Here is a 25,980-nt window from a genome sequence, read left to right on the forward strand (position 1 = left end):
CTACACACTACACGTTTCCATGTTAACTGATCATCATGTTCATTGGAAGCTCCTCAGTTACAGATGATGGATAAATGAATTGTTACAGAATTTTGTCACCTGAAGACTTTTTTTTTCACATGTGTAACAGAGCCACTTCAAATGAATCAAATGATCAGTTAACATGGAATGTGGAAGCTAAGCGTGCCCTGCTACCCATACTTTTATGAGATTTTCTCTAGATATTTATTTTCTGTAGCCCTAGAGGCAGGAAGTGTGAAATATCGATAATTACAGCAGTCACGCTTGTTATAAACTGTCTTCCACAACTTTCCCCTGAGCCTGAAAATCCGCTTTATTCCCTTCAGCTTCAGAAGGAAAAGCAACACTTACTTTGTTATTTGTTGCCGGCCCCATTGTTAGCAGAAGGGGTTGAGATGCAGCATGTGGCTTTTGCTGCACAGTGGCTTATAGTATGTTAATAAAAGCACCATTTTTAGCAGATGAGGGCAACTGATGCTTTGACCACCCTGGGCACAATACCTGCAGGGTTCCGGCCTTCTACGCTGGCACAGCTTTTGGAGCTAGGTAAGAACGCTTCAATCATTACCAAGGAGGCTCTGTTTATCACTGCAGATTTCTCTCGAACATTACGTACTCCGCTTTGCTCAATGTTGAGAACATCCAGGGACACAGCTTACTGGACCCTCTCCTTGAGGACCACCATGCATATTGGGTTTTAAGAGTGACAAATACATTAACAAACACGTGAATGTACTTCATTTATTTATGAATAGGATAGTCATTGGTAGCAAGTGATTTGAAAAATAAAATAAAACAAATTGAAAAAGTTGATTTAAAAAATAAATGTATTTGATGTGCGCTAGATGAGTACAGATTCCTAAAACAGACCCGTTTTGATGTGAAAAACACAAGTGACAGCTGCTTCCGTTGCATTTATATGGAAGCGTCATCCTTTCTTGTATGTACTGGGGAAAATGGGCAACATTGTGTGGCAGTCACTGATGTACAGTATTGTTGCTGTTGTATCATCAAGTTGTCATCTGGTACAAAATGGATGGAGAATTTAAGGAATCAAAAAAACAAAACAACAAAGCGGATAGAAGACTGACAGTGAAATAGATAGAAATTGCAGGATTGAGTTGTAAACATCTTTCTTTAACCCCTTCTGTATCCCAGCTGTGTGCAATATTTGATTGCTCATAGGCTCAAGTGCACAACGGAATAAAGGGCCATATTTTCTCCATATGATAGCTTCCATGCTGTATACTCCATACAAAAAACCTGCTGGGTCAGAAGAGAACTTACAGCACATTCACCTGAATGAACTGTCATGTGCTATATTTACTAGGCAATGAAAGGTGTCTTGTGGTGTAATATCGCTTAGCACTAAGTAGATGTGGCCATCGGTCAGAATATGAGCAGCGAGAGGAAATGAAACAATTGGAATATAGTTGTGGCGCGTCCCAGGCCAAAAATTGAACCAAAATGTCTTTTCTTTTCTCATAGGTAAACAATATAGAGCAAGTATCTACCTCCAACCAAAGCTTACCCCTTCACAGCTGGCTTTTAAGGATCTGATATGGGACCCAGAGAAAGGTGGTGTAAGTAGAAGATGGGTTTTTGTAGGGTTTACATGAATGTTTGTTTAGGTTAAATTGCATATGGTACATTTATCATGTTTTTTAAAAACTGCATTAAGACCCAAACAGATTTGATATTTTTTGTTACTTTCTTTTGTTTGTTATCAGTTACTGTATCTATAAAAAGTACAAAACGTTTAATGCAATAAATTACATTTTTAACACTTCTTATAAATAAATATCTTTGTTTTACTTAACACCATTCACCACTGTCTGTCCATTTTCTATTACTTCCCATTGTTTAATTACTCTATATTTCTCTTTTTCTCTAGTCTAGATTATCTCTAGATTTCTCCATTCATATGTTCTCTTCAAGGTTCTTCTGTTCTTTTCTGGGTTCCTTTGTTCTCTTTTCGCTGGTCTCTTAGGGTTCCTCGGTTTTTTGGGTTCCTTTGTTCTCCGAAGATTGCTCAGTTCTTTCCAGGTTTGCTAAATTATTTCAGCTTTTCTTTTTCTTCTGTTTTTTTTCCCCAGAGCTCCTCTATTCCTCTGTTCACTCCAGGCTCCTCTTTTATTTTTCTGTAGTCCAGAGGATCCAAACTCCAGTTCTCAAGGACCACGAACAGTGCAGGTTTTAAGTATGTCTCGGCTTGAGCACAGGTGGTCCAGTCACAATGATTGGGCCACCTGTGCTAATGAGAGGGTAACCTTAGAACCTGCACGGCTAGGTTAGGCCCCCGCTGCAGCCGGCGGCGCGTGACCGCGTGCGCGCCTCTGACCAGCCCCTTACCTCCTCCCTAGCTGTCCCCGTTGACGTCTCGATTCCTGGCTCACTGCATACTGTGACGCGTCAGCCAGCAGGGGATACAACAAGATTGTGTTCCCGTGCGGCGACGTGTCACATGGTGCGCCAGGGAGCCAATCAGAAAGACTGATGGGTGGAGAGAGTTTGGAACTGTGTATTTTGACAACAATATACAATGTATTTGTTTCTCCAGCAATGAAAGGATTAGATGGCGTTAAATGTCTCTCTGTAAAACTTGTGCTATACTGTTGCCAATGACTTGAAAACCCCTCATGTTATCCAATGGGATACATCAGATGATTTTGTTACACTTCTTTTGTAGAAGGGAGACCTTCATAAGAATCTCTCTTTGATTCAGTTAATTAAAATTAGTCTATTCGAGCTACTTATCCGGTCACTCACTATGTATATTCAGGTACTAACCAGCAAAGCATGCACGAGTCAGGTGGTTCATTCCTTCACTGCAGGATATTTCCCCTGCTACGGAAGGATTTGTGTATTGTATGGGGGGGACACAGAGTGGCACGGGGGAGAACGACTGTATGGGGGGAGGCAGAGTGGCATGGGGGAGAGGGACGGCCCCCCGTCATGGCCGCGCCTCCCCCCCATGATTGCCACTCCCCCCGTCATCGCCGCGCCCACCCAACCCATCTTGGCCACGCCCCCCACACCAGAAAGAGGTACCTGCAGATCACGGGGGGGGGGGGAGGAGAAGGGGGAGCAGGGAAAAAAATATGCGCACCCCTGGCTTAGGCTAAGCTTGTTGTTCACACTTACCTTGCAGAGCATTCTTCACAATCCTGAAGGCAGATTGCCCTCTCCCTAGGCTTTTTGTATCATACTGTTCTGGAGGAACAAGATGGGAGGACCATCCCAATGTCGATGGAAAATTGGATTTCAGTCTTGGTAGCTAATGTTGGGCAAGGGTGTATTTCTGGCATATGCTTTTGCTGCAATCTAGGTATCGCCTAGGTTTTTTTTTAGCCCGGTACAATGCAAATTCGTCAGGGTAGCCAGCATGGAAGAGGGCAGGGGAAACAACACATTAGCAAAAACACCTCAACGCATCCCACATGCTCTTTTGTTTCTCCTCCCCTGATAAAGTTCCCGCGTGAAGGAAAACGTGTAGGGCGTCATGACTCGGTGATTCAGGAAGTAGAAAGAAGTAGCGCCAGCAATCTGTCGGCTTTGTTTTGCCAGTTAGTGAGGGATATTACAGTCGGTTCTATAATTTAGCATCTAGCACTTTGAGTTAGCGCTATTCATCTCTGCCTACCTAAGATTTTAGATGCAGACAGAGATCTTTGCAATTAGCAGCTATTACAGCCGTATATTTGGGATCATATTCGTCTGCAGCACTAACTCTATCTCTATGTACATGAATGACAGCTCAAACACTAGCAACTAGCGCTCACATTGATTTGATTGATGCAGCCAATAAAAGAACCCCCCCCCCTAAAACAATGGGGAAAAAAGAGGGGGGTTCTTGCCTTTGGCATTTAACAACCATTTCTGGGGTCTCTATTAGAGACCCGATTGCTCTGTCGTTCTTACCTTATGTTTAATCTGAGCAGCACTGTTTGTCATCGCAATCATGTTATTTTATTATTCTACTGTGTTTACCTCATTTTAATAGTATGCAATAAATGTTCTGTGTTACATAGCCCAGGGTGTGCTCCATTAGGGCATTCTTCATTAGAGGAAGCTGCTATTGTTTTTCAGCGACTCGCTAATTCTGCTGTTGTCTTTTTTTTTTTTTGTTATATTTCACCTCTATTTTCTTCCTTTTTTTAAAAATTTTTGAATTCCCTTTCATTTTATACTTCCTTTTTGTCACTCTTGAGAACTCGGTGCTTATAATACAATGAATTAATCTGAACATAATTCAACCGCTGGGACAACTATGAACCCATCATAAGAATGATGATACTACCTAATACTTAAAAAAAAAGATATATTTTTTAGAAGAATGTGTGCCTTTAAGGCAATTGCAACCACTTGAGCAAAATTCAGATTTCATCAAGCGGATAAAGGTGGCTATGCCTGATACCATTGCTACGAAGGTTGGATATTAAGTCTCTGCAATCTGAGAAGAGATCAAGATAACAGGCAAGTTTGGATTTGGAAGGTATTTCCCCTGAGGAGTGAGAGCAAGAGATTGCTTATTCGTCAGAACAAGAGGCTAATTTAAAAATGGAGCTTTCAGTACAGATTTAATGGAAACATTGAACAAATCTATCAGTGTTGCTATAGTAATCATGGATGTGAAGTGAATCATCTTGTTTCCCTTTAGGACTTCACATTTGAGGGTACACAGAAGAAACATCGTACTTCTCATGCACGCAAGGAAATTATGGAGATTCTTGCCAAGTAATGGGTTAATTCAAGATGCCATTTAAGGATGTATTACTTCACTTATGAGGATGCAACATTTTGGAATTAACCTTCGAAGGTGTACCAGTTTCAAAGTTAACTTGTTATATCATTCAGCAGCAGGTGGAACTTCTGAAAGGAATCCATTGGATAGAAGTGTAGTGTCATTAAAAACTGATGCATCAGCTACACATTTCCATAACCTCAGTATTCAGCGCTCTGTTTCTTGTGACAAAGATATTCATGAGTTAATAAAGAGACCAACTCTATTAGGCATCGTCCAGGGTGCAACCGAGCGCCCTGGCGATTCCTGGCCAGCTAGTTGCATACGTGGGGGGAGGGGGGGCGCGTGTCGATGGGGCGCAGCCATAACGTCACGGAGTTGGTTCGCCCTCATTGGGCGAACCGCTCACTTGACGCGGTAGAATCAAATGTTTTTGTCTCTGCATGCAGCTGAGCGCTGAGCGCTCATGCTGCACAGACTCATTGCGATCATGAATTTGATCGCGGGTCGCATGAGCGGGCAAGCGCGCTCAGCTTCACCCTGGACGCGGCCCTAAGGTTGCTGGCAGGAAGGCAAAGGGCAATCAACTACATTGTGCAGTATGTCTGCATGTATATATCTCTTTTTATAGCACCAACCAGGTAGGTAGCTCTTTTCAATTTTTGCAAACCTTACAATACAGGGAGTATTACAGAAAAGATATGTGCATCAAGACATAAATGTAACATTGGGAGAAAGGAGTCCCTGCCCAGAAGAACTTACAATCTAATCAGCAAGTGTGGAATAGAGCTACGTCCAACACTGCACTGCGGATTTGGAGGGTCAGAACTTGGAGGGGAGATGACTTTCCCCCACCTCCAGGACCTGACCTAGGTGCTAGCCATGGATATGTCAGGACATCCACAAAAGGGCCATGATTTTAGCAGCCACGATTTAATTAGCAGTTTAAGATCTCCCAATATTTGAGATCAGGTGCTGCTGATTCATAGTCTGAAAATAAGTTATTTGCAGTTCAAGAATAAGTTACTTCCCTTTGAGGGGGGGGGATACTATATTTTTTTCTGAGAATATTTAATTGTGAAGTTATGTGGGTAAATGAAGTCTGTTTTGTACCAGGTTTTTTCCAGGAAACATTTTTTTGACAATCCTGTAGATATGGAAGAGGTTATACTAGATACAGTAATGACAATGGTTGGTTTAGCTCGTTTTTTTAAAAATCTTTGAGGAAAAGAATCAAATATGCATTCTACACAAGATAACCAATCAATGAAGGTCAGTGGTCTTTAGTGTCGGATTACGTATGTAGGGTCCACCAAGGAACATGTTTGGTGGGCCTGTTAGTGGAAGAAGCGAGGGGGGAGCTGTATGCGAGGGGGTGGGTGGATGCCGACAACTCTTTAGTGGAAGAATTGCCTAATTTTGCTGTAGGATTCAGAGAACATTAGAGGCTTTGGTAAATCAGAAAGTGATCTGGCTATGCGTTTAGGCTTAGTCATCTTTCCTCCAAAAACTTCTTCGGAACTTTTCTAACCTGAAAGAATGCAGAAGAACTGTGACCTTTGAAAAACAGAATTGGAAACTTCTGGTATTAGGAAGTAGTTACCTGTTATGTAGGTAGAAAAGGTACGCCCAGAAAGGAAAAGGCATCTGTTCAAAAATATTTCTGAAGAAGTCATCTTCTGAAGGGTTTTAAGCTTTTCTAGACATTGCACAAGTGAATTTGTTGCTCTAGAACAGGTAAAATTTGGGTTCCCTCAGATTGGTCTGAAATGCCATAGAACCAGGTGACTTTTTTCATGTCGATAGATTAAGATACCTATTTGAGCATGTTTCCCCCCCCCCCCCCGACACATTCTTTTTTTCCTCCTATAAGACATGTGTTCGATTTTTAAGACTGGGTACAGTATTGCATTTTCTAAGGCGATGAGAGAGAAAATCATATTAAAAGACATCTGTTGCAAGATCTGTAATAGTTAATATTTCTCATGGAGGCAAATGAGGTGTCTGAATACAATCTCGTTCTGTGTAATGCGTACGAGGAATGCACATGAGGTCTCATCTTGCAAATGTTTTGGCAATGAGAATAAATTGCAATATTTCAGGAAGTTTCATCTTCAAGATCAATTGCTAATAGCAACATTTTTGCATTTTTGTTTGGGTACAGCATGACTGTTTTGTCTTAGGCTGCCGCCATTGTGCGCACGATGGCGCATGCGGCACCAACAAAATACAGCACCACTATCAGGCCGGCCATAGTGTGCGCGACGGTGCGGCAAGATTTGGAGGAGTCAAATAATTTAGTTTTTTTTTTTTGCACGACAGCCGCGTCAGCTGAGTGTTTGAGCCAATAAGGGCGAACCAGTGTGGTGGCCACGGATCGCTTGGGTGACAGGCGCGCTCGACTCCTTGCGCTCTGTTGCGCGCGCGCCTGCACTATAATCGCGGCCTTAAGTATATCGGGAGGGGGAATGAATATGGTGGAAGAAACAAAGCAATTATTTGGTCAGTGCGTAATCTTTCAGGAATCAAGTCCCTTCACCCTGTAGGAAAAAGTAACAGTCAGGCAAATTATTTAGGCCAGAACTGTTGTGCAGCTAGGAACGTGTTTCCAGAAGCAGGAGGTATTTATCTATTTGGTAGCATTCTAACAATCCTATATACATATTCCTTGCCTGTCGGAAATGAGGGAAATAAGATGCCTGGTCATTAATAGCCTGGTTTGCCAACGTGATATGGTTGTCGTTGGAGGATGTAAATGGCAGTATCTTCCTTCCTTTTTGCGTGTGTGTTTTGGTATGTATTTTGTTATACCTCAGGTCAAACCTGGAGAAGTCAGGGAGAAGGCAGAGCTACTTTATATAGTCAGGGAGTTTCTGTTTCTGCTCTGACTGATCTAGAAAGGAGGATCAACCAAGTGACTGTTGCAGGCAATCAAAGAAGCTGAATTAACATTTAGCTAATTATCCCATTTTTTTTCTACTTCCATCTTTCCTAATATTATTATTACAATTATTATGGCGGTAAAATGCTAAAACTTTATTATTTCAAGAACATACATGGAAGTAAGTCAAAAATAATACATAACTAAAGTTATCTTCAATAATTGTCACAAATAAATCAGTGGTTCTGTGTTGAAATATGAAGTTTTCCATACGAATGCAATTATACAGAAGAACATATTTTAATTATTGTGGTAGTTTGGAACTTGCTAACTAAATCTTGAGAGATCTTAAAGATTAGTGCTGGAGGAAATAGGAAAAATGGAAAGGTATAAAATTAAAATAAATATTTTTTTTTTAAATGGATAATTTAGTATCTGTAATATTCTTAAAAAAAGGGACTCCCAATATTATTGCAAATGAGAGATATTGCTTTTTCTGAATGACATGTTTTACAAGGTCCGCCACATTCAGTGAATGAGTTATTTATCCTTGGTATTCAGTTTTCCATTCTTGGGGTTATCATTTTTTTCCACACTTGCTGCACTGTTTGAGGATGTTGAGATAGTCTGGAGTTTGCATAACATCAATATAAAAACGTCAGGATCTGGTTCTAACGCGTGACTTATTTCAATCTAAAAAATTACAACTTTAGTATGGGGCCTTAGAGTGGGTGATACTGCGCCCTGGGATTTCTTGCAAGTATTTGAAATTGATCATCCTGCCTTTAAAAGTTGATGTGTTGTCCAGTATCTTCTTTTAGTAACTTTTGAAATTTGCCATCTTTTTACATGGTAAAGTACTCGCCACCAACATAGCCTGTGGTCAGTGGCATCCAAACACTTTGATGTTCTGTGTAAGAACAAATTGCCTTTAAGAGATGTAAGCATTCCCATCATAGGCAACATGTTGGGTTAATCATTGCTTCTTGTCTTTAGATTCAAGCTCTACCCACCCGTACTTCGTTGATTGTGTCACTATGGAGCTGTAAAATGATACCTCTACCAGGGGCAAGCATTCAAATCCTCAGCAGACATGTACGACTGTGCCTGTTTGATGGCGTCAAGGTGAATACGTTTGTTTACTTCCCATGTACTGTATGCTGCAGTACATCCACACGTTAGGAAAGATGCTTTCAACATACAATAAGTACATTTGATTGTTCTTCTGATCTGCCTATATGTATTAAGGTTTTCATAAAGGAAGCTGAAATAGTTGCCTACATAATACTTGGCATATCCGTTTATTCTCATGTCCGTTATTATAAAAAATAAACAATAATGTCACCTGGATCACACAATTATATTGCCATATAATTTAGTGCTCCGATTCAGGGGTTGGTTGTAAAGATAATAATAATAATAATAAAAAATAAAAAAAAGCAGTAAGCACTCTCAGGTCTTCAAAAAAGTGATTTGACATTTATTCATAAATTGATTGATGTTTCGGTCCACAACAGGGACCTTTCTCTGTTCCTGTTGCTGACTGAAACGCCAATCACTTTTTATATAAATATCAAATCACTTATTTAAGCCATGAGTGCTTGCTGCTGTTCTTCATATACACATAACACACCCACACACCCACACACAACACCATGCGCGCAGTGGAGGAGCACTCGTGAATTAGTTAACTGGCCTGTAGAGCCTGTGAGTGCTTTGTGTTCCACAGGTGTGTGTGTGTGTGTGTGTGTCTTCCGGCGGTGTTACAATGAATAAAGCACAAAAGGGTTTTTACTTTAAAACGGTGCATATATATATGATTTCTTTTTGCACCATCATAATTTAAACTCAACTGTTTCACATTTATTTTTTAAAAGATGCATGAACAAACTTATCCTCCTACAGTTGCTTTGAGCTATTTGCAAACCTTTCTAGCTTTCGCTGTTGCTCAGGTATTTGACACGCAAAAATCTTGCCTGTGTAAGGAAGCTTTTGAACAAGCATAGTGTATCACTGTCTGTGTTGTATTAGCGATGTTTAGTATGTCTATACTCCCATATGATGTATTGGGAAGGGACAAGCACAATGTAAGGGCTACAACAGGCATTTTGCATTGCAGGAGTAGTTGGAAAGCTCCACTTCCTTCTGTCTGTAAAAATTATCTCAAATGTAATGTGGCTACCCCCCTAAAATGATTTAAAAAAAATGGCAAATATGCAGTGTCTGCCTACAAAGTGACAGTTTAATGATCTCATGGCATAGCTGTGCATTGCTTGTTCTCAATAGATTCAAAACTCAGGAGCAAAAAAGTCCATTGACTTTGCTTGGACATATACTTACAGCAGCTGACAGCAAATGTAATCACATATTAAGTAAAAATAATGCATTACTGTACAATCATATAACCCGGTATAAACTGTGACTTAACGTGCATTTCTTTTCAGGTGTTAAGCAACATTCACACAGTCAGGGCTACATGGCTACCCAACAGTTCCAAAACTTGGTCATTTTCTCCAAGGGTGAGTAAAATGCATGTGTGTTCAATTGCTGGGCAATGCATTGCTTGGGAGTGCTGCTTTCCGCCCTACTCTTGGGAGTGCTGCTCTCATCTTTCCACCAATTACAGCTTCATAGGCCTACAATGCTTTGCTCTGCAAATATTTGTTACGCAACTCATTGCTCTGTATCCAAACTACTGCTTGTTTTGTTATCGCTCTATACCACATCCAAAATACTGCTGCCTTGTTCATCTGCTATGGAAAACTACAAAAGGTCCATTCCTCAAGGAGATCTCCAGTGTTTTTAATGTTCTTTTAATAATTTGTTATAAACGGTTAACTACAGTATTTGTCATCATTCATAAATCACAATGCAGATGCTTTTTGGGGCTGTTAAAGTTGAACTACAGATGTAGCAGACGTTATTACTTTTGTTAACACGCTTAAAATAACGCGTCAAATAACGTGTGTTCTCTCCTTACCCACTTTTCAAAAGTACTTCATTAAAATAAAGCGCTCATCGCATTAACGGTGATAATAACGTCTGCTTCAGCTATATAAAGGGGCATAGTATTTTTTGTGTCTTTGAAAAATACTCCCACGCTGTTGTCTCAAAGTTCAAAACAGAATTCTAATGTGTTTTTTTTTTTAATATAAACATGCCATTGTATTACCTGCTAGGAGAAACTGGACTTGGTGATCCAAAAAACAGTGCGACAAAGTATGGCAAAGGCAAATTGTCTGTATCTCATCAAGTCCTTAATGTTGGAGTCAGTCATAAGAATGCTTGATAGTGATTAAACAGATATATGCAACCCACTTGATCATGTACATAACTTGTATAAGAACTCACACTCTCACGATTTTAGTAGATGCCACATTGAGGGCTGAACTCCAAGTGGTATTGTGGTTAATGGGGAAAGTTTTAGCCTGTAAAGCTGTTCTAAACCTTTCACCAACGCACGTATAGGAGAAACTACTTGGAGTGTGCAGTAAATGTGACCAGGGTGCAGGAATATAAATGGTACTCACTGACTCAGCTGGTTCTTAAGGGCGTGCTTCCAGCCAAAGGTAAACAGCAAATTGATCCCAACGAGAGAAGGTGGTGCACAGCCCTGTATTACCTGCTAGTCTCAGTGAGTAAAACATACAGTTGAGTTGGAATGTAAAATGGCATTGTCAAGTCTCTGTTACTCATTCAGAGTGCACCGTTTTACAAATCAAACACAGTAAATCTACTATGTAATTATGAAAGATTTTCTGCTGGAAGTATGAATTGGGTAGTAGTCACAAATAAGTATTTCCTTTATACAAGACGAGCAGATAGCAGTGACGCCAAATTCTGTGAAAGTGGACAGTATGCACACAGTCATTTCTGCATATTTTCAGCTGTAGTGTTGTGATTTGCTCCTTTAGGTAACAGGAATCCTTCCCAGCCTACTGGATGGGGATTGTTTTGTCAGGTCTAGCAGCCAATCTCCAGAAATCGGGATACTGTTTGAACTAGGCGTTACCTACGTCCGTAATGTAAGTAAATGAAGACTAGCCATTGTATCAAGGCAAAAACATGGCTCCAGGTGTATCAAAGAAAAAAATGATTTCAATTAGAGAGAATTATCTTTAAAAAAAAAAGTATAAGGAATTAAAAGAGCAATCTACCCTCCAGAGCTGAACCGCACTATTTTCAGCTCCAGGGAACCCCTGTTACCCAGATACATACTGGTGAAGTTACCGGTATTACTTCAGGGTTTTTAAATGGGATTTAAATGGCCATACAATAGGAAGGCGTAACAATCATGTTTCAGCCTGCTATAGGCCAGAGATTTAATAGCCATTGTGTTTTCCCTGAATGAGATGTAGAGACAGTAACTTCACTGGTACAGTATGTGCAAATGGTTGCAAATAGTGGTGTTTGGCTCAGGGCACCCACTGGTTCCCACCCTCTAAATAAATGGGGCTAAAGTAGGAGGTATTGCTCCTTTAATGCTTCAGGAGATTTTGTTTTTCAATACCCAAGTGTGTCCTTTGTTCGTATATGAATTTGTCCTTACCTCAGTGATTACCAGTATCCTATTGGGATAACATATTACCTGTTTACATGTCATTCAAGAGTTACTGTAGGCGACTTACTCTTAGGTTAAGCTTTCCAGAACCATATGGCCTAAAAACTGTAGCCAACCTTTTGGTCTGTTATCCTAATAGCAACATTATATCAGCCTTTCAGAAGATCCAGAGTGTCATATACCAAGAAACAATTTAAAAGATTTAAAAATGTTTCCGGCTCTGCCTTTCCAACTATGGTTTAATATTATTTTTTTTACTCTTTGTAACCTCTGAGAACAAATGACAGAATAGAATTGTAGCTTACAGCCAAAATGTACTGTAACAGATACTGTAGCTTACATGTATGCACTTTTCCGCTAAGGAGAATGTCCGTGGAGATAGTGATGTATAAATGTCAGTGTTTATAAAATACAATGCAGCAAACTACTGTATATTAGGATAATATAGAAACACTCATATCTTACTCAATGCTTTTCTTAAATCTTACCAATGTGGTAATATCACTATGAAAGTGTAGTATAGTTACACATTTTCGACACATTAATTATGCAGTGTAAGTGCTCTTATGATCCACAAAGGAAATCCATGAATAGACATTTTGCCATTTTATCATATTGTGATAAGATACATCCTTTAATCTTGATTGTGGCCATGCTTTAACAATAAATAGAGAGGTGATTTATTGGTTTCAGTATATGTACAGTACAGTGTATAGCATTAATAATTATACACACACACACACACACACACACACACACACACACACACACACACACACACACACACACACACACACACACACACACACACACACACACACACACACATTATTTATTGTTTCCTGAATATCTTGTCTCTGTTTTCTTTTTATGTTCAGTCCACAGGTGAGAGGGGAGAGTTAAGCTGTGGCTGGTCATTTTTAAAACTTTTTGATGTCAATGGAGTTCCAATTCCTTCTAAGTAAGATCATTGTTTTGTCTTTTTGTGGGAAATCATCACATCTAGTTTAGTGTTTGAGATAATACCTCCAGTGCTGGAGGGACCATAAAAGCAGTGCATAGTATCACGTAAGATGGAGGTTTCCTTGCATCCTGCAAGTATAATGTAGTTTGAGTAGTGGAAAAACCAAGGGAGAAATTGTAAAGGCTAAAGACAGGAGAGGATGGTCATGTTGAGGGAGACAGAAGGTGAAGGGAGAATGGAAATGGAAAGGAAGTAGATATACGTCTATTTACTATGGAGAAATTCTGAATGGAACTTTCAAAACTGAAAATAGAGTCAATGGGGCCAGACGGATACATCCAAACATATTAGAAGCGCTTAGGGGAATGTTGACAACACCATTAACTGAACTTTTTAAGCAGTCACTCTTAACAGCTATAGTTAGTTGATAAGACAACAGTAGATGTAGGGTAGAGGCAGATAACCACAGGCCAGTGGGCCTGACATCAGTAATGGGTAAATCATTGGCAACACTGTTGAAGGAACAAATTGATAAATATATGAAGTCCAGCAACTTACAAGGTCCAAGGCAAAATGGATTTATTGGGGGGGAGATTGCGTCCAACATACCTAATTGATTTCCCCCCCCCCCCACTGGAGGACTCTGGTAATAGATGAGGGGGGAGCAGTAGATGTAGTTTATCTGGATTTTAGTGAGGCCTTTGACACTGTCCCACATAGAAGACTGCGACAAGTTTCAATGCTTGGGATTGGATTCTAAGGTGATTAAATAGAAAGGATATTTGATGAAGGATATGGGCAGAGTTGTGGTGAATGGAGTACATTCAGAGGTGGAGAAGATGACCAGTGGAGTACATCAGCGATCTATGCTGAGACCAGTGCTCTTTAATACCTTTAGTAATAACATTACAAATGGTGTTAAAGGGAAAGTACAGTATGCCTTTATGCAGATGACACAAAGATCTGCAACAGGATTGACTCTCTCCAAAGGGTGGGGGGAAAAATATATTCATTATTTTAGGTAGATTAGAGGAATGGTCAAGACTGTGGAAACTACAATTTAATGCTAAAAAAGTGCAAAATAATGAACACGGGTCCCAAAAATCCAAAGGCAGGACACCGTATTAATGGTACTATAATGTACAGGTTCCCCTCCCAGGGACCTGAGCGTCATTATTTTAGTAGACTTAAAAGTAGACAAGCAGTGGAACAAAGTAATAGAGTGAGGCTGCAGGATGCTAGGTTGAATAGAGAGTTTAGCAGCTGAAAAAGAGAAGTTCTGGAGACTATATCACCGAATGACATACATAGTTTAGAGAGTGTGCAAAAAGGGGTACTAAAAGTGAGCATGGTCTACATCAGGGGTGCTCAACTCCAGTCGTCAAACCCCCCAACAGGTCAGGTTTTAAGGACATCCAATTTCAGCACAGGTGGCTCAATCTGAGGCTCAGTCAATGACTGAACCTCTGATTGAGCCACCTGTGCTGAAGCAGGGACTGAGCCACCTGTGCTGAAGCAGGGATATCCTGAAGACCTTGGGGGGGGGGGATGGGGGTGTTGAGGACTGGCGTTGAACATCCCTGGTCTACATTATAAAACTTTTTAGGAAATACTGAAGGATCTTAATATGTACAGCTTAGACGAGAGGGTAAGATATATGATAGAAACTTTCAAATACATAAAGCGTTTCAACAAAGTACAGGAAGGAGGCATATTTCAGATAGACAAAAGGTCATGCCCTGAAGCCAGAGTGTGATGGGCTCAAGGAAATGTCAGGAAGTACGTCTACATGGCAAGGGTGGTGGATTTATGGAATAGGCTCCCAACAGAGGAGCTAGGGGCTAGTACAGTAAGGGAATGAAAAATGAATGGGATAGACATAAGGCTATTTGAAATAGGAAAGAAACCCAAGGCTCAAATAGGGTCTGAGGTTTTACAGCAGATAGGGAAATGGGCAAAAAATTCAAAAAAAAAAAAAAATTTGCTGGTTTGGATTGCTCCTTTAAAACAATGAACACTTCTTGTATGAGCCAAGTAGTCACTTTTTCTGGGTAAAGGTTAGGACCGCTTTATATTCTAATCAACCCAGTTTGGTTATGTGCTCTGTTTTGTATCCCTAAAAGCAAGGGAACGTTCAGTAGTGACTAGTCAGTTTAAATGCAACTATCGTTATTTGTATAATGACAATGAAAATCGGCCTTTTTCAATAATGACTGGAGTTTATATTTGAGTGAACGGGGCCTTCCTTTCTGGTTCTGCAGTAATTCACTTGCTCAGATTGTTAAAGAAATGCTATTCTGGATATCTACTCCAGTTTATATTCTTTAAATGTCTCATGTTCTCATACCTTGCTTGTGTGTTACAAAAAATATCACGTCATCAATATTCATCATATGTAGGATGGGATTTCCTGTCTAGAGATTATATATATATATATATATATATATATATATATATATATATATATATATATATATATATATATATATATATATATAAATAATATTTACTACAAGAAGTAACTGCAATACTTATTAACCATAGCTACATTAAAAAAAAAGAATGCATTTTCAGATGAGACATTGGAACTTAATAGTCAAAATGAATATATCCCTAGCAAAATGTTTTTATAAAAATAATTAGTTTGAAAGAGTATCAAAGTAAAGAATTTGTAATGGTGCATTTATCTCCTAACAATATCTTTGGACTGTAGCAACCTTTAAAGTGCAACACTTTTGCAAGAATGTGATATAAAGTAAATGATTTATTTTGCTTTTGAAATGACGTGTGTCTTGTATATTGTTATGTTATAGGACATACGAGCTGGCATTGAATGGCGGCACACCTTATGAGCGAGGGGTTGAAGTAGATCCATCTATATCAAGACGAGGTAAAAAATTGAGTTCAAAAAATTACATTTCAAGTTAACCCAAACAGGCAGAAAGACCTCCTTGCCACCTGAACAGTTTCCAGAACACATTATTACAATACATTATTATGCAGGATATATAAATTATGTATTCAGCTTTTTTTATACATAGGGCCAGTACATGTGAAGTGGGAGAGGCTGATTACCTGTTATGATCAAATATATATATTACACGCACATATACATGTCATTGTATCGGTTCAATAGATTGTGCGGTTGCATTCTGTGATTTTCGGATAGAAAGCAGAAAGAACTGACTAAATTGAATTCGTTTTTTTTTTTTACATGTTTAAGATACTTCAGGTCATAAAACGTATCAAAATAGATTCATAATATGTTGTTTTTGGGTACATAACTGCCACAAAAATGTAGCCATTTTCTTTGGGAGGAGTTTGTAATGGATTGTACAGTAGTGTTTTACAGGGTTTTCCTGAAGTTAAATGGCAAAAGTAGATGGAAATGGATTGGAAATGCACACCTTACATTGTATGAAATAGCTGGGTGGTCAGTCCTTGCAGCAACTTCTTCTGCATAGTCATTCTTCAAAGAGGACTGCACACCAGTCTTGAGGAATAAAACTTAATTTAATATATTAATATTTTGGATGCATTAATACAAATATATAGTGTGTGAACAAAATGCCTGCCGAAATCCCTCCCCACAAGCTCCTCTCACCTAGTGCCCCAGAGTGACATCACTTCCTGTGATCCCTCCCCTAGGCACCTCCCTTGCACCGGTGATTGACGTACAGTAATCAGTGAAAAACTGAACATAATGACAAATGAAAGCAGCGTCGGTAGCAAACTCTGATTTGTTTCTACGTGTATATTAAATGATTTCGGTATTTGCATATATAAACATTTCATTCAATGACATCCAACATAAACGGAACATTTTCCTTCTCAATGCCGTGCAGACAGCGATCAGAGTCTAAATCAGTCCCATATAAACTGCTCATTGTTATAAGTATGCGTGGACTCGCATAACCTAGACCAGTAGCTTATGCATATAGCTTTATCGTGACTGCAGATACATTATATAATGTCTACAGCAGAAACCATGAACAATTACTGCTTTATGTCCGATCTGAACTGGAGAGTTAGGCCTCGGGCATGGTCAGCGCGTAACTGAGGCGCGCTGGTACAGTACTTACCAGTGAGCCCCTACAGCCACAATGAGAGCGGCTTTAGTAGGGGCTCGCCTACGCTTCCGCAAGCGTGCGGAAGCGTAGGTCTTAGTGAAATTTTAAAATCAAGCACTTGCCGGAGCGCAGGGCCGGTCACGTGAGCGGTTCACCCAATGAGGGCGAACCAGCTCCATGACGTCACTGGCCCGCCCGCCAACACCCCCCCGACACTGTCTAAGGCGCTGTCTAAGGCCAGGGAAAGCACCCGCTTTCCCTGAGCCTCAGCGCCCCTCCGCCCGCCCGCCAGAACCATGGCCGAGGCCTTACACTGTAGATCAATTGGAGCTGCAACATTATAACTTCTTGTGGCCTACGACAATGTATTGTATACTTCATGTAGACATACTATACTGTATCATAAGTTGCTAATTTATGTCCATGCTTAAATAGTAGAATGCATACTGGTGGACCCGAGAAGGCACATTCATAACACCAGTGTAAAAGCAAAATTGGGTGATGGCCGGATATGGCTAGATCCTATGAAACATTATACTAAGATATAAGAAAAGAAAAGGGTCCTCTATTGAATAATACAGCATCTGATATTAAAAATAAAATAAAAAACTCCTTGATCTACACTGTGAGGATTGTGTTTACATAATTGATAACGCAGCATTTACCATTGGTTTTTTTTTTGTGTGTAACCGGCGCTTTTTTTCATACTATGCCTGACTCTAAATGAGTGATGACTGAGAAAGGATGGTCTGTAATTGGTGGTATGAGCCAAGCAGAAGGGATTAACTGCATCATCTCAAGGTCACAAACACAACATGCTGCTTTATTTCTGTTAAAAGATAAACAACTACTTTAGTGAATAATGAATAAGTTCACAATAGGCCCTTTTTTTTTTGTTTTGTTTTTTAAGCGAACACTGGCGTTTTTCACCAGATGATGACCCAGAGAAGGCAACCTCGACTTTTAGTGAAACTAAGATCTTCAAGCTCAAGGAGAAGAGAAATGCTGAAGTAAGTCTAGTCTATAATTACTAGAATATCCACTATTCACATGATCAATTTAAATCCAGGCCATGAAGTTCCCGGGTTAGCAAAGTACATTTTCCCCTACTCTGTGTGTGTTTTTCTTTAAAACTTAGGAATTTGTCCTAATCGCCCAAAGAGTTACATTGATATTGAGCCAAAACATCATGCTAAAAGTGAGAATGAAAGTTATCAAGTAAGCATACGGGGTAGACTGGGCTACAGAGCATTACTTGGCCAGTGGTGGAATAGGTGACAGGATTTAGTGGTATTAATACAGAAATAAATCTGAGGCTTTGTAGGGGGGTAATTTTAAGATGACAAGGACTTAGGGCCATATTTACTAAGCTGTGCTTTTCCATAAAATACCTTCTAGCACTGGAAGACACATTGATGCCTATTCAGGTGAAAGGGCTGTAAGGTGTCTCCCAGCACTGGAAAGGTATCTTATGAAGTGCGACTGCTTAGTAGATATGGTCTAAAGTTAGTACGCTGCCAAAAAAAATCAAAAATCAAAGTGAGCAACGTTTATAAAATATCTAACATGAGGTACTTTTGGGAATTATTTAACTTTAAATTCAGGAATGTAAAAGTATACAGAGAAGTAATACTTATTTTCAATATGTGCCAACGTTTGGGACAGCGATATTTGTTACAATTTGTGCATAAAAATATCAACACTGAATTTGATATACATATATAATAAGACTTGCTGTCCCCAGCGCCGTGGGGATAGTGTCTGCCGCAATCGTGCTGTTGGGGGGGGAGGAGGGCGGGGGTCCATGCTTGTGAATGCGACCACCCACAGCATTAATCCTTCCAGGCTGCGACTGCTGCAGTGATGTAATTGCGGCAAAGCAAACGGTAAGGTTTGCGCTACATCTGTATGCTGTGGGCCAGTCTGCAAAACGCTGGATATTTTCCGGTATAAACAGCACATTACAAAGGCATAAGCCATCTTTGATAAGGGTCACACGGAAACGATCTTGAACTCAAAATCTCCTTTCCCCTGTTTCAAACCAGCAAAACCATTTTAACCACTTCAGTGTAAATTTTCCCTCTCCAGCGCTAAATCATTTTAGAATGCTTTTAATTTTAGATTTTCAAGTTTAAATGCTTGAAGAGTTGGTATGAAAGTTTCTTTTTTGTCATTCGATTCCTAAGAGATTATCTATAAACTCTTTACAAGTGAAGTAATTTGGGATTCTCTCTGTTTAACAGCATGCTCCCAGAAACAATGGTTGGCAGCATGTGCTACATTCCTTTGTTGATGTTCTATCGGCAAATCCTTGGCGATGTCCTTCTGAAAGAAAGAATAAGCATGCAGAACACAGGTACTTTTTTGATGATGGTGTGCTGGGCTAATGGGAGTTGATTTGAGTAAAAAATAAATAAAGTGGCAAGTATGGCCATTTTTATCAACGGTTACAAATAGGTACAGTATTAGGATATCATTTTAATGTATTGTTCCGTACGTCAATCTATGAAGGTGCCTTGCATCATTATGGCGTTATTTGCATCTGCAAAAAAGTATTCCAATGTATTGGTTGCATATATAAATATATAAACACAGTGACATCTCAGAAAAAATTATTAATTGAATCCTCCTATTTTAATCCACTCCAATGTATCTTTTCTTTTTTCTTTTCCCCACTTTTTTTTTTTTTTTTCAAGATTAACATCAGAAAGGTTTTGGGAATTTGGGCTGGGGGGAGGGGTACAAAAAGAAAAAAGGGGAGGAGGAGTACACGTTTGCAGGTACATTCAGGGTTCTTTAAATCACACAGCATCACTCCTGATCATACATCAGTTGTTTTCTTGTGTCGATAATGTGGGTTACTTTCTTCACTCTTCCAGTTATACTGGTATCTCTATCCCTGCGCAGTTTTAGTTAAGTAAAAATAGCCTGTTTTGGGGCGTTACTCCCGAGTTCAATCTCCCGTTGATGCGGACTGCCCATGGTTCCCTAACTTTGAAGAAGTGCGAGTGGGTATCTTTGAGCATACTCGTTAGCTTTTCTATCAACATAGTGTCCCAGATTTTGTTTTCAACCAGTTTCGGGTGGGGGGGGGGGGGGGGTGGAAAGAGGGTGCTCATTTTGTTGCCAGTTTCTTTCTGTAACACATTTTGTTGACAATAGTATATCTAATATTAGTCTGTCTAAAGTTTTGATGGGTCAAAATAGTAGGTATACCCAAGGTTCCAGTGGAATGTCTATGTCTGCGACACCCCTTATTAACCTTTTTCCAAAGGACTTATATCTTGGGGCAAATCCACCAAACATGCAGGCATGTGCCTCTATTTCCACACCATCTCTAGCAGTCTGGTGTGTGAGTCACAGACATAAGATTGAGTTTATGGGGAATGAGGTGTCACCTATGAAGGACTTTTAAGTTTATTTCCTTTACTGTAGAATTAATAGAGGACTTATCTGTTCTTTCAAATATATCCTCTCAGTCTTCTCTATCTCTCCTCCAATGTCCTTGTCCCACTGTGTCACAAGCCTATTTGATTCCCCGCCTTCTTCCTCGAGAAGTTGGCTATAAAACAGAGACACCGTCCCTTTGTTGTTTTTTGGCGTCACAATAAAGTGATTGAAATATTAATAGCGGTCTGCTCTCATGTTTTTCTTAATTGAAGATATTGATAGAAAAGCTTGTATGGGAGATACTATTGTTTGTGAAAGTCTTGAAACTATTTAATCACTGTTCCCTTAAAAACATCTTTGTACTGTATATGACTATACCTGTGTTTTTCCAACTACTCTTATCGTTGGTGCTTTAATTCTGTTATTTAGTCTAATTGTGGATGCCAATGTTTCTATTACCAAAGCAAACAGAAGTGCTGAGATCGGGCATCCCGGTCGTGTTTAATTTATTATTATGAATGGTTTAGAGAGAAATCCTGATGCCCTCACCGTTGCCGTGAGGAAGCTATAAAGAGCTTGAATGCCTGCTAAAAAGTTAGGGCCTAGTCCTGCTCTTTGATGTACTTGAAACATAAAAGGCCAGCTAACCTTGTCGAAGGCCTTACCAGCATCAAGGCTCAAAATAACTGAGGGGGTACAGTGTGCATTACAATTGTGACTAATATCCGCTTTCCTGCGTACAGTATCAGCAGCCTGCCTCTGGGAGACAAAACTCGCCTGACCTGACCTGGGTGGATCAATGATCCTAACACTGCGTTCAGTCTTGTGGTTATGATTTTGCGAACATTTTTACATCTGAGATAATCGGCGAAATTGGCCTATAACTCTGGCAACGGGAGGGGTCTTTCCCTTCCTTTGGTATCACTGAAATTGTGGCGGACAGCGTTTCTTGGGGTGACTGTGTCCCTTTAAGCAATCCATTAAAAGTTTTAACAGGTGTATTGTTATGGTTCGGGCCTATTTTTTATAATACAAATTGGGGAGCTTTAGATTTTTTTAAAGTTCTCGATAACTTGAGCAATCTCCTCATCAGTGATTGGTTGCTCTAGTGTGTCTGCATTTTTTCTATCCAGGACTAGTACCTGGCAATTATCCAAGTATTGGGTTACTCGGGCCTCTCAATTGTGTTGATTTGTGTCCCCACCTTGAACATTGTAGAGTTGCGAGTAGTACTGCCTGAACTCGTTGCCTATATCCCCTGAGTTCATGTGCCCCCTTTAGTATTTATAGAGTAGTTACATTCACTTTTCATATTGTTACATGGCTTCCTGGCCAGCATACTATCCGCTTTATTCCCTTTGTGGTAATATAATTGTTGTGTCCAGCACAGCCTTTTCTGTTAGTTCTAGAAGGCAGCTCCGAAGCTCTATCCGGATCTGTGTGACGCTATTTTTATTAGTTGTCACCTAATTAAGGCTTTATGATCCTGCCATATGGTAGTTTAGGAGACTTCTTCCAAGTTATTTAAAAGGAAGAATCCCGTCAATGCTCTCTGAATGTCTCCTCTGATATCGGGCATCCACAGTAGCCTGTCATTTAATCACACAAAGTCCTTGATATTTTCTGTCCTAGTCCAGAGATCTTAAGTATCACAGGGGCGTGGTGAGACTACGTTGTGTTTCTATCTCTGATGCTTTAATAGATGTAATCAGGTTTAGGCTAATTGATATCAAATCTATTCTAGAGTATTGTTGGTGAGGGGAGGAGTAGAGGGTGTAGCCTGTACTGGCACAGTTAATTAATTGTGCGATTGTCTTGCATAAAAGTCATAGCCCATAATTGCCAATTCAAGTCTTATAGATCCTTATTCTCTAAGATTATTGAGAACAAATATAACTCCAGCACCCACCCTTACACCCCCAGAGCCATGTTTGAATGTGAGGCACATGTAAAATAACAAAAGACAAAAAGCCTCAGTGCTACATCCAATATGACAAATTACGTGTATATAGTTAAATACGTATCTGTTTTTCTTTTTATATGTGGGGTCATTGAATTAAATTCTTTGGCTAAAGCATTTTAAACTTGTAAACCACGCCACGGTACCCCCTCTTTTCTGCAAGTCCTAACATTACTGCACCCGCAAAAAGCTCTCCAAACCTCTCTTATGGAGGGAGAACTGGGGGTTCAAACAATTTGGAGGTATATTATATATTGTAGCATTAAGCAATATGTATGAGAGGAATATTGGCCTACTGAGCTCTATACTGCGTTTGGAAGCACGACAAACCATCTTTTTACTCACTCGGATTTGTACTAGTTATCTGACTACCCTATCCGATCAGCTGAGCCTTTATTCCTCCCCTGCTTCAAGTTTTAGTTGCTTTATTTTAATTTAACACATTAAATGTTACGTTATGAACACCTTCACTAATCTAAACACTTTATGATTATTACTTGGTGTGCTCACTATTAGAGGGATACCTGGACCTCTTCCCTAAAACGTCTTTGTGTTTTATGGAGATTGTGTAAAGTTCTGTTTGTTGCATTATCTTATTAATAGTGCAACTGAAGCTGTTCAGAGGCAGTCATCCTTTGGTCTTGCAAATCTCGGGCTAAGCTTGGAATATACTCTGATCTATCGTTACACCCTTACTCGCCTCTTACGCTCAACCCAAGGTTGTCTCATCTTTGCACCTTTTAACTCTACCGTCCTTTTCCGTCTTAAACCTTTTTTTCACTTATGGAAGGCTCATCCACTCAATATTCGTCAAGCACCTTCAAACCTGCTGAAAAATCATCTCTTAAAAGAAGCAGCTCACTGCATTTTCTACTCCTCTACTGACCTTCAGATGCCCTTGACATCCCTGTCTGCACTTTTAATAATGCACTAATACTACTACTTCTGTGTCTGTATGCCTCCAAACATACCGCTTAGTTCGTAAGCTCAGTTCTGGTTACTATGGAAAGTAACACTTTTCGCTCTGCTTACAAAAATACATTATTTGATGAAGCTACTCCATCTGTGCGGTTCCAGGGATAGTTCACTGCCGCCATGCTGAGCATTAGCCGCTGGAAAGATGACCGCCTTGTCTTTTTTCCGCTACAATGATGAGGAAGTCTGGGGAGCCGCGGCTAATGCAGGGACTTTGTGCTACCACATCCGAGCCGGGGTAATGCAGGGACCCAGTGCTACCACATCCGAGCCGGGGGTAATGCAGGGACCCAGTGCTGCCACATCCGAGCCGGGGTAATGCCGGGACCCAGTGCTGCCACATCCGAGCCGGGGTAATGCAGGGACCTAGTGCTGCCACATCCGAGCAGGGGTAATGCAGGGACCCAGTGATACCACATCCGAGCCGGGGGTAATGCCGGGACCCAGTGATACCACCTCCGAGCCGGGGTAATGCAGGGACCCAGTGATACCACATCCGAGCCGGGGTAATGCAGGGACCCAGTGATTCCACATCCGAGCCGGGGGTAATACAGGGACCCAGTGATACCATATCCGAGCCGGGGGTAATGCAGGGATCCAGTGCGGCCACATCCGAGCCGGGGTAATGCAGGGACCCAGTGCTGCCGCATTTGAGCTGGGGTTATGCAGGGGGACTCCTCACAGAAATCCTAACCCCTAATATTCCGGCTTCTACCTGAATAAATTCCTTGTTTCAAGAAATCCTAACCCTATATATTCCGGAAATGGAATGAAATGGCGACGGTGGCGAAACTGCTGCTGTAAATATTCCTAAAATATAATACTTTAATACTAAACGGCTGCTGCTGACTGGTGCTGCGGCGAATTGTCCCATTCTGATCTGTGCAGAGCAAAAGAGCTGGCAATTGTGTAAGCTCTATGCAGACACTAGCTCTGCTTTCATCATATGTGTAGATGAACAGATTTAGCAAGACACTGTTTTCGGTGCGGCGATTTTGACTGTTCTGGTGTGGACGCTCTGTGACTACACTTCTCCAGCCCTGAGAGCAGTAAGCTGGCCAGGAGGATTGACGCTGCAGGGTTCCATGCTTCTGAATGGGAACCCCAGCATAAATCCTTTTGGGCCACCTGCAGGGAGAGAATACGATACATCATGAGGGGGATGCTATATGGCCATATTTGGACATCTACATTATCAAGGGTGCTGGACAGTGTAACGTGTCCTTTCCCCATTGATGATGATGGTGATGTAGATGACCAAATATGGCCATATATGGCCATATATGGCCATATTGCCTACCCCTCATGATGTAGAGACCTATATAAGGGCATCTACATCATCCAGGAAAAGGAAATACAGCCCTGCATCGTATCTGCGTTGCGGGGTACACGGCTGCACAGCTCATCTGAAAGGTTAAGCAACGGATTAAAGTTGCGGGTTCCAATTCAAAAGCATGGATCCCCACAGTGTTAATCCTTCCGGGCAACCGTATACTGTTCTCGGGGCCGTGAGAAGTGCAGCCGCACCGGAACAGTGACAATCGCAGGAACGAGGACAGCAAGTGTTGCTAAATCTGTACATCTACACATTCAAGGAAAGCAGAACTAGTGCCTGCACAGAGCTTGCACTATTGCTGGCTGCTTTGCAATTCACAGCGGCCATTTAGCTGCCGCAAGTTAGCAGCAGCTGCTTAGTCGCGGTGGGACTTGACCGTGGCTATTTCGTCACCACCGCCGTTTCATTCCATTTCTGGAATATTAGGCGTTAAGTTATTTTTTTTCTGCGGCCACAAGGACAGTAAGTGTTGCTACATCTGTATGTGAAATCAACTCCACAAAGCTCTCAGGAGCTGATCCACAGCCCGCACACAAGGAAAGTGCGCTCTAACGTGATCTAACCACTAAAAGAAAATATCTCATAAATAGATTGGACAAAAATGGGGCCAAGTTATTACTTTATTCTGTTTAAAATGGTGGCAATTAATTTGCAGTACAGTATATTATGTGGGGAATACTTTTTGCACACCGCTTCCAGAAATTAAGTTACATTGCTTAACCCTCCCCAACCATGGGTGTTGAAACTAAACCACTTGTATTGCAGTAATTCTGCACTGCATGAGGTGAGCAGGGTTTAATTTACTAGTCTCTCAGCAGTTTCATGCTGTGATGCAGATGAGTAGGTATGCACCCAGTTTACTCATCGGATGTTTCAAAGTACCTATTGTGTAAAATAAAAGCAGATGTGCAGCCAGTCATACTAAGAGGCAAAGCACTACCAGTACATTGCAAATTAGTTCCAGGTGTATCAGTATAATCTATTAAGGATATGATTCCACAGCTATTAAATTGAAGGTCATGATTAGCTTAATAAACAGGTTTTTAGGACTGTATAAACAGGTCATGCAAATGTGTTC

General features: G+C 40.6%; 1 protein-coding gene across 7 annotated transcripts in view; it reads left to right on the forward strand.

The window, feature by feature from the left end:
• The window catches only part of NPHP1 (nephrocystin 1), a 58,816-nt gene that overhangs the window by 13,821 nt on the left and 19,015 nt on the right, over window positions 1–25,980 (forward strand). For 6 of the 7 annotated variants that reach the window (XR_012800962.1, XM_075596367.1, XM_075596364.1 and 3 more), the window contains 9 exons: window positions 480–567; window positions 1,510–1,604; window positions 8,643–8,771; window positions 10,091–10,165; window positions 11,561–11,671; window positions 13,086–13,168; window positions 15,985–16,061; window positions 18,152–18,251; window positions 19,485–19,597. Coding sequence is in view for 6 of the 7 variants with exons in the window: in XM_075596367.1 (XP_075452482.1) it covers window positions 480–567; window positions 1,510–1,604; window positions 8,643–8,771; window positions 10,091–10,165; window positions 11,561–11,671; window positions 13,086–13,168; window positions 15,985–16,061; window positions 18,152–18,251; window positions 19,485–19,597 (871 nt within the window). In the remaining variant the exon portion in view is untranslated. The remainder of the gene's footprint in view (window positions 1–479; window positions 568–1,509; window positions 1,605–8,642; window positions 8,772–10,090; window positions 10,166–11,560; window positions 11,672–13,085; window positions 13,169–15,984; window positions 16,062–18,151; window positions 18,252–19,484; window positions 19,598–25,980) is intronic. The other variant, XM_075596366.1, reaches the window with a different exon arrangement.

The sequence above is a fragment of the Ascaphus truei genome, chromosome 4, assembly GCF_040206685.1.
Source record: "Ascaphus truei isolate aAscTru1 chromosome 4, aAscTru1.hap1, whole genome shotgun sequence".
Classification (NCBI taxonomy): Eukaryota; Metazoa; Chordata; class Amphibia; order Anura; family Ascaphidae; genus Ascaphus; species Ascaphus truei.